The 17500-nt window shown below is 41.7% G+C and overlaps 1 protein-coding gene across 7 annotated transcripts in view; it reads left to right on the forward strand.

Annotated features, from left to right (window-relative positions):
• The window catches only part of LOC130173384 (transcription factor COE3-like), a 160539-nt gene that overhangs the window by 23676 nt on the left and 119363 nt on the right, over positions 1-17500 (forward strand). For all 7 annotated transcript variants that reach the window (XM_056382622.1, XM_056382621.1, XM_056382618.1 and 4 more), the window contains 4 exons: positions 5067-5223; positions 7289-7352; positions 9319-9374; positions 16261-16334. In XM_056382622.1, the coding sequence (XP_056238597.1) occupies positions 5067-5223; positions 7289-7352; positions 9319-9374; positions 16261-16334 (351 nt within the window). The remainder of the gene's footprint in view (positions 1-5066; positions 5224-7288; positions 7353-9318; positions 9375-16260; positions 16335-17500) is intronic.

Below are 17500 nucleotides of genomic sequence, written 5' to 3' on the forward strand. Positions count from 1 at the left end.
AGTTTTTTTTATTGTGGATGTTTGTCTTCATAGGAAAGTGTAAAGTTCAGAGGGAGACAGTGACGATCTGACCAGGTGAACAGACTCACCTGTGTGATGCTGTTCACGTTATTGATCCTTGATTTAGTCTCCACACTGTGAAGCCTCAGCAGGAACTGAAGTTACAGGCTGTTGTTGCAGGTCTGGTCAGGGATGGAGGAGAACAGTGTTCAAGCAGATAAGAGGCTGTGATTGGTCAGAACAGTGTCCATAGATCAATGAGGTTATTGATAAGTTATCCTGTTTAGGGTGCTGCTTCCTGCTTTGTTTGCTCTGCTCCGGTTCAGGTGGTGAGTGAATGAGTGAAAACCTGGGTTTCCTCAAACACAGACTGATCACCCGTCATCTCTCACAGTCTCACACTCAAACCTCCTCCACGATGCTGCATCAACTTCAGGATCTCTGATATTCAATTATTAATAATTAACTATTAAAAGTAAAGTTCAGGTGTTTTGAACAGAGTCTGTACAAATAGCTGGAAGGAGTAGAACCAGTAGAACCACAGGGCTCTGTACTGGGAGCACTGGTTGATCTGATCCTGCCTCAGTCCCAGAGGAGAGAAGATGAACCTCAGCTTTTACTGCAATATTCAGACAGAGAATTTATTCTGTGTGTGTGTGTGTGTGTGTGTGTGTGTGTGTGTGTGTGTGTGTGTGTGTGTGTGTGTGTGTCTTGCTCAGTAATTGTTTGCAGAGCTCTACATGACTCCCGCTGACCTTTAATTTCAGGTTTCGTGGTGGAAACGTGCGGCCGCGGCCCTCGTTTGCCTCGCCGTGTTTGTTCTGTGTGTGTGTGTGTGTGTGTGTGTGTGTTATTTTTAACCTCTCTGGCTGCTGGTGTGTGATTTACACTCTGGGCATGTTGGAGCGAGCCGTGTGCCATCGATACTGTTTTTATTACACCTTGTGCCAAGTGCTAACAGCCGGATGTGAGTGGATGCAGTCGCAATTAGCATAATTGAAATAATAATAATGCTAACGAGCTTTCTGAGTGGAGGCAGAGCAGAGAGGAGAGGATGAGCGGCAGCGTCACCGTGGCGATCGGCTGCAGAGCGTTGTGTGTAATTGGGATAATGGGCTGGTTTAGTGGTGGAAGTGATGCTTTGATGGTGTTCAGGATGAAACAGGTGCCAAACGCTGGCAAACCTGAGGACATCGTCCTTGTCTCCACATGATCAGACTAGAGATCGTTATCGTTAAGATTTTAACGGTACTACTACTTTAATTGACACCATGTATCGATCCGACTCTTTAACGGTTCTCTTATCGGTACTTCTTGTCATTTTGTAAGAAGAGAATTAACATGTTTATTTTCTCATGTGCGCTTGATGAACATTAAGAGAGAGAGTTAGGATGATTAGATTAGGAACAGTGAGAATGCTTCATTCATAGACACATGTCTGAATCAGAAACAGAGTTGTTGAGTTAAAATGTGCTGGAAAACGTTTATTTCACAATAATACACAGGAAATCAATTTTCTTAATTTCTTAAAGCAGAACCGATAATGTCGGAGCTTATCAGTACTCTGGTCTATATACAGCCCCGTTCAGTACCGGGTTTCTGTACCATGCCTGTGTCTCTGTCGAACAGGTTAACCTGCATTTAAAAAGCCTGTTTACACCTGTTGGTGGAGGAAGTGTCAGTCAGAACCGTAGTAACGTTTTGTTGCTAGGCAACATCTAGTGGTCGTAGTAATGATGACAGGACCAAAGGGAAAAGTGTTGGTGATGTAGTATAAAGAGAGACAGAGTCCACATGGGAGGAGGAGGTGGTGGATGGATGAATGTGACACGGGAGAGCGGTGTGTTCGATTCCCATGTGAAACCAGCTGTTTATGTTGTAACCATGACGACAGAGATCGTCTGATGTTGAGGAAGAACCCTGACCACCATCTTCTCCTAAACCCAACCAAGCCATGACTGTTATTATAGTAACCACGGCAACGTTCTGTACGCTGCTCTCGGTGTAGTTGCGTGATTATTATGGTAACCATGACAACCGAGGTCCGGCAGGCATGCCGCCTGTAGGGGGCGCTGTCTCAGGAAACACTGCTGTGGGTCGAATCAGAGGGTTGAAAAAAACGATCTGCATATTTTTAACATGTTAGAGCTGCAGCTGAGAGTTATTCTAATTATTGATAATGTGCTGATTATTGTCTTGATTAGTTGATTAGTTGTTTGATCTGTGAGCTGTACAGTCCAGGAATCCAAAGATCATATTAACAAAAACATAAAATCCAGGAAACAGGTTGAAAAAAGAGGAAAAGCCATCAAGTAGTTTCAGATTAATTTTCTTCTGATCGACTAAATGAATAATTTATACCGTATAATATAAAACAGTGCAGTGTTGTCAGTGTTTAGTTGCTGGTTGTCTGGAGCTGCAGGTGAAGGATCCTCCACCTGTGATGTCGTTGGACAGGTGTATGAAAATAGCAGCACGTATAAAAACAGATGCTTCTGGATGTTTTTTTCTCACAGGTGGAAATATCATTGAGTGAGTTTTGAAGTGCTGCGTTTTGTTGTTGTTGTGTTAACACACTCAGCTGCTGTCGTTCTAACCTGACCCACACACCTGAGCTGCCTCCCCCTCCTCCTCCTCCCCCTCAGACTCTCGACTCCAGCGTCCACTCGGCCAAACGCTGCGAGTCGGAAGAATTAGCTTTCAACAAAGCGGCCTACAAATGAGGCATTAAGCATTGGTAATGGTGGTGCAGAAAGGTCACGGCTGTATTAATCTGCCGTCTGGGGAAAACACCCCAGAGCCGGGAAACACGGAGGCCGAGAGAGAGCGGGCGGGTTTCCAAAAACAAACCCTGAGCATGAATAAATATTTGTCTGCGCCCCGGCGATCATATTGATCATAAAGTGTTTTAGGAAACAAAACGAGCAGGGAAATGAGATTGATGTAAAAATATTCGGCTGTTGTTTTGAGTGTTTCCCCCCCGGACTCGGGGAGCTTCTCCGGGCTGAGAGCAGAGGTCGCTTCCTGCAGGAGCATCGATTTTATTTCAGGATCAACATGGATTTTTATCCACTGTTACTAAAACCAGCAGCCGACTGAGTCTCACTGATGATTCTCCGTTCACACTCAGTTAAAGGCTGTTCATATTTCTCATGTTCAGTAAATATCATCACATCAACAGTGGGCTGACCTCTGACTGACGATAATCAACACTAATCAATCCATTTTCTACCTTTTTTAAATTGAATTGGTACAAAAATCCATTGAATTAATTGGAACAGATGGCTCTTTGGTTGTTGGTGAGGAGTTCTGTTCATGGCCCTTCCGACTTTTTGAAGTTCACTTGTATTAATTGTATTATTTCCCCATTAATTTAATTAATTTAATTTGAATTTTTTTACACAGAGAGAAGGAAAATATATTGAAATTTATTTAGTTTTTGCTTTTGCTCGTTTTTGATATAATTTACATGTATTTAGATTAATTTTTTGTTATTGTATTTCAGACACTTTCATTTATTATATATTTTTCAGGTGAAAAGTTTTAGTCTTCAGGAGATTTAATTTTTTCTATAGTGTCAAAAAGTCATTTCAAATTTACAACAGAATAAAGTTGTATCGTCTGCATAGGAAATATTTTTTCATTGATAATTTATGTCCAAATTAAACGATGAACATGAAGCCCTGAGGACCAGAATCACTTTACTTCCTGTTTCCGGTTTAACGTGACTCAGTTGATGCTGCTGGTCGTTTCTTTGTCTGTTGAAGATTTTTACTATAAAAATGTGGTTAGTTTGTCAGTTCAGATGTTTGAAGGAAAAAGTCTGAAATTATTTTCAACCCTTTACAAACTGTTCTGGTCAAATTTGACCCGTTCTGACATTTGACAGCAGTAAAAATACGATATAAATAAATAAATGTCTTTTAGCCTCAAAGTTGATGACTTTTCCTAAATTAACCCAAAATACACAAAAATGAAAATATTATAAAATGTTATACTTTTGTTCAGGTGCTGTGAATGTCTGAGCCGTATCTATGGAAGTGGACTGTAGATCCACAGATATTAGATCTGTGGGTCACATGAAGGAACATGGAGGTTTTAGGGGATCTTGAAACTGTGAAACTGTACATGCCCTGTCTGTGTTTGTTTGTTATGGGACAGTGGTGACAGAGTTCAAGGGGGACCTCGACACTGTCACCAGAACCGTCTGTGTTCCCGCCACATCTGCCCAGGTTCCCCCAGAGACAGGCACCTGCTGGTCTCTGAAGGGTCATGGGGGGATCTGGAAACAGTGACAGAGTCAAACAGCATAGGAGTGATCATATATGGTGCACATAAGGAGCAGAGGTCACACAGAGGTCACACAGAGGTCAGAGGGTGCCTCCACACAGACACCAGATCTGCACCTGCACAAGCACCTGCAATGTAACAAAACAATGTCCAAATAAACATTAGAACCATTTATTCTGATCTGAGATCAGAGCAGAGATCAAGGGGGGGGGGGCACTTCACTGACTGAGGTTCTGGCAGCAGACAGACGGTACTGAGGCCTGGATCTGATCTGGATCTGGTTGTATAATAAATCCCAACAGTAACAGAATGTTCTTGTCATTTTCACTTTCAATAAAATATATTTCAATCATTATGGCTGTTATGTTTTCATGTCTTAGGTTAAACAGGACGTGATATTGTGTCATAGTAGATGTTTTTCTCCAAAATCCAGTGATGAAAACCTAAAGATACTCTCTCCCTGCTCCGACACATTAATGAAGGATTAATCCTCCATGTATTAATGTCAGAGAGGCTGTTTATACTTTCTACATGATCTATAGTTCAAGATTCATTATAGACTCTTATTATGAGGCAGCTCTTACTGTGATAGAATTATATATGAAATATGAACAGCATGTATTAAGGGGCTAAAAGATGAACAAATAGAATAAACCACCTTCCTGATCAGGTTTCATTATGTGATTGGTTATCGGCTCTGACCGTCAGTGTCCCGCCCGCTGAGCGTCCATGTTGAACCCCAGGTGACATTAACACTTCCTGTCTGTGTGTTTCAGTGGAGTGGGTTTAGCCCGAGCTCACTTTGAGAAGCAGCCTCCATCCAACCTGAGGAAGTCCAACTTCTTTCACTTCGTGCTGGCGCTGTACGACCGCCAGGGTCAGCCGGTGGAGATCGAGAGGACGTCCTACGTCGACTTTGTGGAGAAAGACAAGGTGACGATTTCTTCTGATTCTGATTCTGATCCTGATTCTGATCCTGATTCTGATTCTGATTCTGATTCTGATCCTGATCCTGATTCTGATTCTGATCCTGATCCTGATCCTGATTCTGATTCTGATCCTGATCCTGATCATGATTCTGATCCTGATTCTGATCCTGATCCTGATTCTGATTCTGATTCTGATCCTGATTCTGATTCTGATCCTGATCCTGATTCTGATTCTGATCCTGATCCTGATCATGATTCTGATCCTGATTCTGATCCTGATCCTGATTCTGATTCTGATCCTGATCCTGATTCTGATTCTGATCCTGATCCTGATCCTGATTCTGATTCTGATCCTGATCCTGATCCTGATTCTGATTCTGATTCTGATCTGATTCTGATTCTGATCCTGATCCAGATTCAGATTCAGATCCTGATTCAGATCAGATGATAATCTGTCGCTCAGAGCTGAGAGGAGGACAGAGTTAAGAGACGGACCGACACACTGTCGTTTCTGTAATGTGGATTTTTATTATGAGAGAAAGAATCTTCAGCTTGTAAAAACTTTTACCTGCAATAATATTAACAATTTTAATAATATCAATAATATTGGTGGTAATAATAATCGTGGTAATAATAATAATAATAATATAAATAATATTAATGATCATAATAAAACATCCAGAAGGTTTGAGGGAGTTTGTTCTGTGATCAGCTGCCAGCTGGCACCGAGCCCCCCCACCCTCTACTCCACCCACTCACTCACCTCACCTCTGCTTTGACCTCTAGTCTCTCGCCCCAGTAACCCCCCAACACACACACACACACACACGCACGCACACGCACGCACACACACACACACGCACGCATACACACACACACACACACACACACACACACACACACACACACACACACACACACACACACTGGGACTGAGCCAACACTCCAAGGCTCAGTTGGCACCAAACGACCGACAGAGAGAGAGAGAGGTTGGTAAGAATTAAATAAAGAGGGGAGTAAAGGTCGAGAGAGAGAAGAAATGAGTGATGATGATGGAGAGAGAGAGAGAGCGAGCACAGGAAACAGTATAAAGGGCAGATTCAGATCTTTTGCTTTTCGGTGGCTGTGGTCGTTCCTCCTATCGCCACGGTTACTGCTCACTGAGAGAGACGGGGGACGGCCTAAAGTTTACCTGAAGGTGATTGCACGTCAGTGGGCGGGGCAGCTGACAGTTGAGTGACAGGAAGAAGAAGAGAATCTGAACTAAACACACTTCATTAAAAGTGTTTTTAGAGTGGTTTTTCAGTGACATAGAGACAGATAGGAGAGAGGGACGGACGTAGGTGTAGTAGTAAATAACAACATCAACGACAGCTATAATAATAATTATAATGATAATTATGATAATAATCAGAACCACGTTACAAACTGAAATGAAAAGGTTTTTTTTACAAAATGACTTGAATTGTTTTAACTATATTTTAAAATTATATTATTTGAATATCAAAAGGTACTGAATCAAAATTAAGTGAGTTAATAGTTAATATGTCACAAATATAATAATAATGATGATAATAATTTTTTTGACTGAGAGAGAATTTCAAAATAAAGAATTAGAGAGAAAGGTGAAAATAATCCTGTACTGTTTCCAAACTTTAGATTTATATCATGTTGAAACTAATTTACTAGGAATTATTATTTTTATTATTATTATTATTATTATTATTATTATACTAAAATTCATCTTATATCTTATTTAGTATTGCACTTAGAAAGAAACATTTAACTTGTTTTCTCATAATTTTTTAAAAAGATAATTTTTCCTTTTCATTATTTTATTAATTTTCGATGAAAACACACATGAGAAATGCTGGCAAAGAAAAAGAGGTGATGACAAAGTTGTTTGAGTTGAATATAATATAATAATAATAAATACAGACTTTTAATGTGTAAACCAGCGACGTGATGAGTTGAGGTTCTTCATACAGATGTTCTCTGTGCAGCTGGATAAATGTTTTATTCCTCCTCCTCCACATGTTGAGTAAAGTGTGACTGTGTCTGTGTGACAGGAGTACAACGGAGAGAAGACCAACAACGGGATCCACTACAGGCTACAGCTGCTCTACAGCAACGGTGAGACTTCCTGTCATTTCTTCAGGATACCAACAGGACTGTGACCTTCCACAATAAAGCTCCTGAGAATCTGACGTCGATGTCAGATGATCATTTTACAGAGAACATGATGTTGGCCTGTTTTTATCAATATAACACTTTTTTAAAGGATGATGTTCAGACACTTGGTTCAGGACCTGGAGGGTCCTGGTCTTCAGTCCTCGGAGATTTAACCTCTGAGGTCGATGGATGTTTCTAATAATATCACTGTGATAACACACAGTACAAATACTCACTGATTGGCTCTACAGTTTTACAGCTGTTATCTCCTTGACAGCCTGTTTTTGAGTTTTCATGTGGACGACGGTTGTCAACAAATATTCTAAATTTGTTTATGTAATAGAATTATAAAAAGAATCCAAACATTCAATCATGAAGAGAACAGCAGCTCCTAATGGACAGGAATCACATAACGTCACCGTCACTGATTGATTCTGGTTTTTGTTGAGCTGGCGTCAGAACCTCGACATAAAGTAGTAGCTACAGTTAGCCTAGCCTAGCATTCCTGCACAAACAACCTGAGGACACATCTGGAAAATGTGCTCCCAGATGAGAACTGTGGAAAAAACTGAGCAGAGCTGCAGCTAACAGTCATTTCTATTATTGATTAATCTGCTAATTATTATTATTATTATTATTAATTGGTCTGTGGGGAACCTCCAGAGCTTTAGAAGTTGTATATTTACATCTGCTAATTTAATAAACACATTAGGACTGACAGAATGAAGCTAAAGCTGAATGTGGTGGTTGTGCGGTTCAGGTGGAGCTCAGGTGAGCAGTATTGATTGATGAGGTAACGATGGTTGGAAGTTTAGAGTGTAGAGAAGAGATTCATATTAAAGGTCTGACTGGACTCAGTTTAAATGTTGAGGCTGGAGAGAGAGAGAGAGAGAGAGAGACACATCTGGAATATCTGACAACCAGACCTGAACTCTGGTTTGTCCATTGGGGTGGGTGGGGGGGCTGATTCAAAACACACAGCTCGGCTTAGTGCTGGCACCGGTCCAGAGCTGCAGGAGGAGGATGGCTGTAATGCTCCCAGACCCCCCCAGAACCCCCAGATAAAGTGGGACATAAAAGAGCGTTTTCTTCCAGAGGGGGATAAATCTCTCTAATATGGGTTGGCGTCGTCGGATTAGCATCGTACGGAGGTAATTGACCTCATCTGCAACCGGGACGGATAGCCGCCATTTAGTCTGCAGGCCGCTCAGCGCTCGCCGCAGAGCGAGGAGTGAATCATGTCAATTAGAAAGCAGAGGAAGCTGCGAGGAAACGGCCCGAAAAACAAGAAGGAACCCCCCCCCATACAATTAGAGCTACTCCACCACTAACAGGTGTTCCCTGCAATTTCCTCCACCCCACGTCGTGCTCGTGTCACATTTCTGCTTGGATGCAGAGCTAATAAAAGACAAGCAATCCTGATTGATATTTAATTTGTCGGGGAACGAGGATTCCTTGTTATCCTTGAGGAAAAAGGCGGTGGGGGGGCGAAGGAGCGCGCGGCAGTTAAAGGCGGCCTGGCCTATAAATAATAAACAGCTCTGGAGCCGCGCTAATGTTTGTTTTTGCTGAGGGGGGTTAGCGTCGCCGGGACGACACGACAAGAGCTACAGAAACATAAATATACTACAGGGACATAAATAATAACAGAATTCATTTACAACACATTATTAGGAATCAGTTCTTTTGTCTTTTCGGGGGGGGGGGGGGGGTGTCCTTCTCTTTTTGCATACTGAGCTCAAATTAGCATAACAGGCTAATGCATGTATGTATGTTCAGGCAGGTCTGCTCACACTCACTGATAATTATAACAGTAATTCTGTGTCTGTGTGTGTGTGTGTGTGTGTGTGTGTGTGTGTGTGTGTGTGTGTGTGTGTGTGTCTGTGTTTCAGTCATGTGATGATGTTTGTGTGTTTGTGTGTTTCAGGCATCAGGACAGAACAGGATCTCTATGTTCGGCTGATAGACTCCATGACCAAACAGGTGAGAAGACACACACACACACACACACACACACTCACTCACACACACACACACACACACACACACACACACACACACAGCAACACTGTCTGTTACTAGAGAATTAAACTAAGAATACAAAATCACCAGAGACCAGGTTCCAGAGCGTTTCTTATATTATCAGAACCTGGTCTGAACCTTTTAGACCCTGTTCCTCTAGACCCTGTTCTTCTAGAACCTGTTCTTCTAGACCCTGTTTTTCTAGACCCTGTTTTTCTAGAACCTGTTCTTCTAGAACCTGTTCTTCTAGACCATGTCCCTCTAGAACATGATCCTCCTGAGATTAAACTTTTCCCAGAATAAAGTTTTCCTGACAAAGATCATTTCCAGCTCTCAACCCTCCTCCACTCCAGAACCCTCAGACCTTTTTCTTTGGATCTAGATTTTGTGGTTTGTGTTTCTGGAGAACCTTTGAACCTTCATCTGACACACTCCTCTCACACCTCCGCTTATAAAACATAATGAAACAAATGTCTAGATTCTAACCCTTAAAAACTCTTAACTCTTCTTCTCCTCCTCCTCCTCCTCTTCCCGTCTCACTTTCCTGAACCTGAGCAGCCCTGATGTGTTTTCCTGTCCAGCTGTGGAGCTCAGTCTTTAGCTGACTGCAGATCCTCCCGTTCCTCCCACCTTTCCGGCTCTCACTCACTCAGAACCCCCGTGTGGGATTTGAACCTGTGAACCGGTTCTCTGCCAAGACAAACTCCCAAATATTTCCTGATTCCAGTCGATCCTTCGCTTCGGCCCCACGTTCCTCACACCTGGGGCTTTATCTCAGAAATCTTATTCTGGCAGCGAACAGCTGAAACTTCACAGTGAGTTTCTCTTCACATCAGAAAGTCTTGGATAAAAAAACACCAGTGACAGAAAGAAGGAAAATAAAACAGATTACAGTTAATGATCTTTTAAATTCAAGACTGATCTCTGGTGTTTCAGCACTAATGTTTAAACTCCTCCAGTGTAAAGGTGTGTGTCCATGTGTAGTGTGATTATAGATCAGCTCTAGCTTCTATATTAATACTGTGAAAGTATCAAAGCCTCAGTCCACAGAGAAATGCACACAGCCTGTATTCAGAAACTGAGCCTTAAAACGAGCCGTCAGGACTTCTGGAACTTTGTGATGTCACAACAAAGCAGTCACCAAGCCCCGCCCACCTGGACCCACCATCCAAACCTTGCAGGATTTGGTTTCTCTGAGTGTTTTTACCTGAAATCTGATATATTTTTATTGGATCACTCAGAAAACAGTCAGCCAATCAGAAGAGAGGCTCAGAGCCTCCTCTCTTCTGATTGGCTCACCGACCTGTTGTTACTAGAGCTGCAGAGAGAAGCCTGAGAGAGGAGATGTAAAACTACACTGAGATGGTTTTTATATTCTGATGGATCAACACTTTGTAAAATATGGAGCTTTAATCTGCAGCAGTGAGGAAACAAAACCAGTTTATTGAGTTCACAAATTAGAAATTTAAGGTAAAAATACCCAAAATGATTTTTATCCCAAAACTTCTGTTTTATTCTTTATTATTATTTCCTTGTTATTTTATTTAAAGTTCAGTATCACAGCTTCAAAAAGAATCAGTTTAATCGTTGACTCTCTTCACTGTCACTGAAACATGTTTATCTCAAAGCAGATGTTTAAATATTACGATTATTTTTCTTCACATTAGACTGAAGTGATGTCATCGTTTGTTGTTTATTTAAAGAGAAAAAAACCAAACAGATTAAAAAACAAAAACCTGCTGAAGTTTAAAAGTCAGAATCAGAGACCGGATCCATGATCAGTGATCTGTGAACAGCAGACGAATCAGGTCCATCGATCCTGGGAACAAATGAATGTAATAATTGGGCGAACTGAACAGTTGACTGATCAGGATAATCAATACATGTGATGGATTATGGATGTGTTTGGAAACTTGTTAAACAGGATGGAGGTGGAGCAGAGAAACACGTCTGTTCAGGTTCAGTTCATTCTGAGGTGGAAGAGTCAGAATAACCTCCTCTGACCTCGTCTCCTCGACCTCATGAGGTCAAAGACGTGAAGGAGAAACAATCTGACCGAACTCACTAAACTATTTTTTTAATTAACTTTGTTTATAACATCTGGACGACAATCAAACAGGATGAAATGTTGAAATAAGAAAACATGAAAGAAAAAGACAAACAGAGAAAGTTGAGTCATTAAAATAAATGGAAATAATGAACTGAGAATAAATGATATTCAGACAGAAGTTTATAGTTTCCTGATGTTTCTATATAATTGTTAAATAGATAAAATTCATGTTTATGTATTTCACAATGGGAGGATTCAGTGCAACATGAATGTATAGACTATAGTCTTTAGTTGTGATGATGATGATTTAACTATAGATTCATCAGCTCGTTCTTCATGACGACTCCTGACTGATTGAAAGAGGATGAATCTATATTTATGGATCTGAGCTTCAGTCCATCAGACAGAAACAGCTGCTCTGATGTTTCTACACTTATGTGGCTCTGCTTAAATGTTGCTGCAGCAAGGCATTGTGGGACGGCATGTCTCCTTTCCTTTGGTGAAGGAAGCTCCAGTGTTCCCTAAAGGAGATGAGAGAGGAAGCAGTGAAGCTCCTTCCCTCACTGTGATCATGAAGCTGCTCAGAGACTGAAGATGTTTTCTCTCAGTCTGAAGCTTCAGGAGTAAAAACTGTCAGTGAGTGTGAGAGCTGATGTAAACAACACGATGTAACGAGGTCACTGTGTCAGCAGCGTGACTTCTTCATTAGGAAATATCTATATATCTATATCTATCTATCATATTGAATTATAAAACCAGTCTGATGTTGTTGCAGCTCCACAGACAGACTTTCACATATCGATGATGCTAAGCTAACGACAGGAAGCAGCTAATTCTAATGAAAAGAAAAATCATTATTTAAGGTGAGAAGGTTTTATTTAACAACAGTGAATTATATTAATCATTAAGATCATTATCAGTAAAATGTATTTTCTGCTGCTGAACCTGAGTTTAATCTTAAATTAATATTATCATTATTTTCATGATCAATTAATCTGCAAACAATAATAAATAACCATCACAAGATGATGTCATCAAATGTCGAGAAGTTTCATTCACAGAAGACGAGGAAGCGGGAACATCTGTTTGAACAATCGATCACTTTTCAAAATAGTTGCCAATGAATTTTCCTTTGATCAACTAATTGATTAATTGACAAATTGTTTCAGCTGTAATTCTCTACACAAAATATATCTATATATAAAATGTGATATAATGCGACTGACTGACACAGGTTTTAAACAGGTGTTGACTGTGAGATGGATCCATGTTAATATTGAACGCAGCCTGAACCAGTGAAACTGTCCTCAGATCAGCTCACTCACTGAACCTGAAACTCAAACCTGCTTCACCTTCATCCTTCACCTCCTACTTATTAATAACCCCCCCAGTCATGTCCCCCCCTCCCTCAGTCGTATCACCCCCTCCCTCCGCTGGTTCGGCATGTCACCGATCGATGTACCAAGCGGCTCCCCGACAAAGCGTCAGCCGTGGAAACCGATCAATAGGCCCTAATGTGGCACAGCGACGGCACACTGGAGACAATAATCCTGACACCTCCTCCTCCATGACCCCCCCCCCCCCCCCCCCACACACACACACACACACACACACACACACACACACACACACATACACACCCATCAACCTTCACCTCCCACTACATGACACCTGATTGGTCGACAATCAGACCTGACAGACAGGTTGACTGGAGGCCCCGTGGATCGATGAGACCCTGTTGAGGGCCCGTTAGGGGCCCCGCTCTGTGGGCCTGTGAGGAGGAGGAGGAGGAGGAGGAGGAGGAGGAGGACTCACACTGATCACACTGATCAACTTTAACACAGTTTGATCAGAGAGACGGTGACGACTCAGTGAGACACCTGAGAGGAAAACAGAGAAATTTAGAGAAAAGCATCTTGAGAGTTTCATCTACATCTGATCTTTACAACACATTAAAAGATTAAATAAAACACAAACACATAACAGTCTAACAAACTGAGTCCTGATATATTGATAAGTTTAAATTCACTGAAGGAAGAGAAAAATATTTCTTTTCTACATCTCTAATACTGACACTCTGTGTTTGTTCTCTATTCTTGTGAGGACCCTCCTCACCGTCACTAAGTCCTGACGCCTAAACAACATCCTCTCACAACCTTTGAAGACGAGATGAACGTCCTCACTTTTTAAAAACCCGTTCTCCTAAACGTCCTCTCTGAGAAATAGGGATGGCACAGAAACCCGGTATTAAACGGAGTATTGATAATGTTAATGTTAGTGGAGTACATATGAGAAAATAAAACACTGTTAATTCTGTTCTTAATTTGTTTGTTTCTGGTTTTTTCTCTCTTACAAAATAACAAAAAGTACCGATAAAGAACCGGATGGATAAGTGGTGTCGATAAAAGTAGTAGAACCGTTACAAACCCAACGACACCCTTTCTCACTGTGAGAACAACAAATCCTCTCCTTCAAAAACTCTCCTCTCTTTTCTTTTCTTAAATTTCCACTGTCCTCTAAAAGACTCTTCACTTTCCAAAAAATCTTTTTCCAAAAATGTTTCCTTGGGTTTCGAAAAATTCCCCAAATATCTTGTCAGAGCCGGTCCTCACAAAGATACAGAGACACACACACTCAGCAGATTGTGAACATTAACCCACAAATAAGCGTGAAAGTGGACACACACACACACACACACACACACACACACACACACCACACACACACACACACACACACACACACACACACACACACACACACAGATTGTTGCATCAAGAATGATGATGTATAAATACTGACCATCAAATCTACACACGGGGGGGTGGTCTGTGTGTGTGCGTGTGTGGTGTGTGTGTGTGTGTGTGTGTGTGTGTGTAGTTGTGTGTCCCTGATGCAATCCACATCCCTCCTGGTCAAACTGGAGCGTTTTAATCCAGAGGAACAGAGCCAGGATCAGGATCAATAATGCAGAAGTGGTCGTTATCCTAAAAGTATTGTCCCCCAGGGGTGTGTGTGTGTGTGTGTGTGTGTGTGTGTGTGTGTGTGTGTGTGTGTGTGTGTGTTGTGTGTCTCTCTGTGTGTCTGTGTGTGTGTCTGTGTGCGTGTGTGTGTGTGTGTGTGTGTGTGTGTGTCTCTCTGTGTGTCTCTGTGTGTGTCTGTGTGTGTGTCTGTGTGTGTGTGTGTGCGTGTGTGTGTGTGTGTGTGTGTCTGTGTGTGTGTCTGTGTGCGTGTGTGTGTGTGTGTGTGTGTGTGTGTGTGTGTGTGTCTCTCTGTGTGTCTGTGTGTGTGTCTGTGTGCGTGTGTGTGTGTGTGTGTGTGTGTGTGTGTCTCTCTGTGTGTCTCTGTGTGTGTCTGTGTGCGCAGGGCGGAGGTCTGTTTTGACTATAAAGGTGGATGAGGTAGTGGTAGGTCATCGCAGGAAAAGAGGGGGGAGGACGCACACGCACATGCTCTTACTGGAGTTCATTTACAACCACCAGGGTATTACAAAAACCACACACACACACACACCACACACACCTCCCTCCTCTCAGCGGTCATCCGTCATCCGGACGCTGACATGACAGCTCGGTGGGGGTGAGGAGGGGAGGGGGGAAGGTTGGGAGGGAGAAGAGGGGGGGGCTTCATCCTGGGGCGCCGCCCGCCATCTGGCAGGGAATTCTGGGAAGGCCTGAGGAGGCTGAGACCACCAAGAGGGGAGGTGGTGGGAGGTGGTGGTGGGGTGTCGGAGCAGTGCAGGAAGTGGTTGGAGGCCGTGTTTGACAAAATAAAAGCAGCACCTGTAGACATCAGCGAATCAGCTGCCTCGTTAGCTCAGGTTCATCAATCAACCTGGTTAACAGCAACACAACTGGGTCGACTGGTTCCCAGTTACAGCTGACTGGTGGAAACTGTTTTAATGAGCCATAAACTGGAACCCGATTCACACACGACAGAGAAACCAGTTCACTGTAAACTGGTTTTTCTGAAGGTTGAGCTGGTTTACATTACTGGTTTATTTGTGTATCAAACTGGTTTATAGATGCAGTAAACTGGTTTATAGATGCAGTAAACTGGTTTATAGATGCAGTAAACTGGTTTATAGATGCAGCAAACTGGTTTATAGATCGAGTAAACTGCTTTATAGATGCTGTAAACTGGTTTATAGATACAGTAAACTGGTTTATAGATGCAGTAAACTGGTTTATAGATAGAGTAAACTAGTTTATAGATGCAGTAAACTGGTTTATAGTTGCAGTAAACTGGTTTATAGTTGCAGTAGACTGGTTTATAGTTGAAGTAAACTGGTTTATAGATGCAGTAAACTGGTTTATAGTTGCAGTAAACTGGTTTATAGATGCAGTAAACTGGTTTATAGATAGAGTAAACTAGTTTATAGTTGCAGTAAACTAGTTTATAGTTGCAGTAAACTGGTTTATAGTTGCAGTAAACTGGTTTATAGTTGCAGTAAACTGGTTTATAGATGCAGTACACTGGTTTATAGATAGAGTAAACTGGTTTATAGATGCAGTAAACTGGTTTATAGATGCAGTACACTGGTTTATAGATAGAGTAAACTGGTTTATAGATGCAGTAAACTGAGCTGTGAAAACATGAAGCTGCTGAGAGTCAGTGAACTCATCATCCTCTCACTTGTTTTGTGAGTCAGTGAACTCATCATCCTCTCACTTGTTTTGTGAGTCAGTGAACTCATCATCCTCTCACTTGTTTTGTGAGTCAGTGAACTCATCATCCTCTCACTTGTTTTGTGAGTCAGTGAACTCATCATCCTCTCACCTGTCTCTGTCTCTCCAGCCGATCCTGTACGAAGGTCAGGACAAGAACCCGGAGATGTGCCGCGTCCTCCTCACCCACGAGATCATGTGCAGGTAAATCACACACCTCAATACACCTGACAACAGAGACATCACAGCACCTGAGCAGGGAGGTGCTGCCTTGCTCAGCAGCTCTCTGGCAGGACAAGTGACTGTGACAGACATGAACCTGCAACCAGTTCATCTTTATCTTTATTGATTGACAGGGTTTAAACAGCTGTGTGTGTGTGTGTGTGTGTGTGTGTGTGTGTAAAATATGATATATTTTATATTTTATTTCTTTTTTATTTACAACAAAAAACTGTGGTAACTCCATAGCAACTCCTTAGCAACCAAATATAAACCCTCTTTAATCACCTGGCCTCCGTCCAGCTTCCTTCAGTGAACCATTGAAACCACAAACAACTACCTGATAACACTGGTCTGGAGTTGATACCAGATCAAATATATTGATTATCAAACAGTTTCCAACATGGATGAGAAATCAATTTGTCGAATAATTCGATCCATCTTCCTCATAGCAACCACCTAGCAACGCCTCAGGAAGTAAATTCTGTCCTAGTTGACAGCGTTCTCACCTCGAGGTCCCTTTAGGAGCTTTCAGTCACATCACATAGGCTTCATCAGCAGATGGAGTCGTCATGGAGACGTAGATGTTGTTATGGATTTCTCTGTTGGAGGAAATGTTTCAAAGTTAATTAGTTTAAACCGACTGGAGTTTGTTTTATTGTTCCCGGTGTACATCTGTTTCCTGTTTATTTATTGTCGTTTTACTGTCGTTTACTTTAAGAATAATAATAATAATTAAGACCTAAGCTTCTGCTCATTAATACAATTTTACAATTATTTAATATCTAATTATTTCTGATGTTACACAGACAGCAGATTTTTGTTTCTTTGAGAATGATTTTAGTTTTCGATGAGACACGATCAGAGCTGAGCATCACAATCCAAGTTACCATGACAACACTTGTTTTTGTGTGTGTGTGTGTGTTTGTGTAAAAGAGAGAAAAAAGAGCAGCTGTTGGTTTTTCGTTCATCACACCAATCAACACGTCTGCTGCCCTGCGTCTGAGAGTTAATGGTTTTACTGGTTCAGACTGAGGAGTGAGGAAGAGGATAAAAATAGGACACACACACACACACACACACAGACAGACAGACACACACACACACACACACACACACGTATATACATGTATACATCTGTGTGTGTGTGT

This window comes from Seriola aureovittata, chromosome 8 (genome assembly GCF_021018895.1).
Source record: "Seriola aureovittata isolate HTS-2021-v1 ecotype China chromosome 8, ASM2101889v1, whole genome shotgun sequence".
Taxonomy (NCBI): domain Eukaryota; kingdom Metazoa; phylum Chordata; class Actinopteri; order Carangiformes; family Carangidae; genus Seriola; species Seriola aureovittata.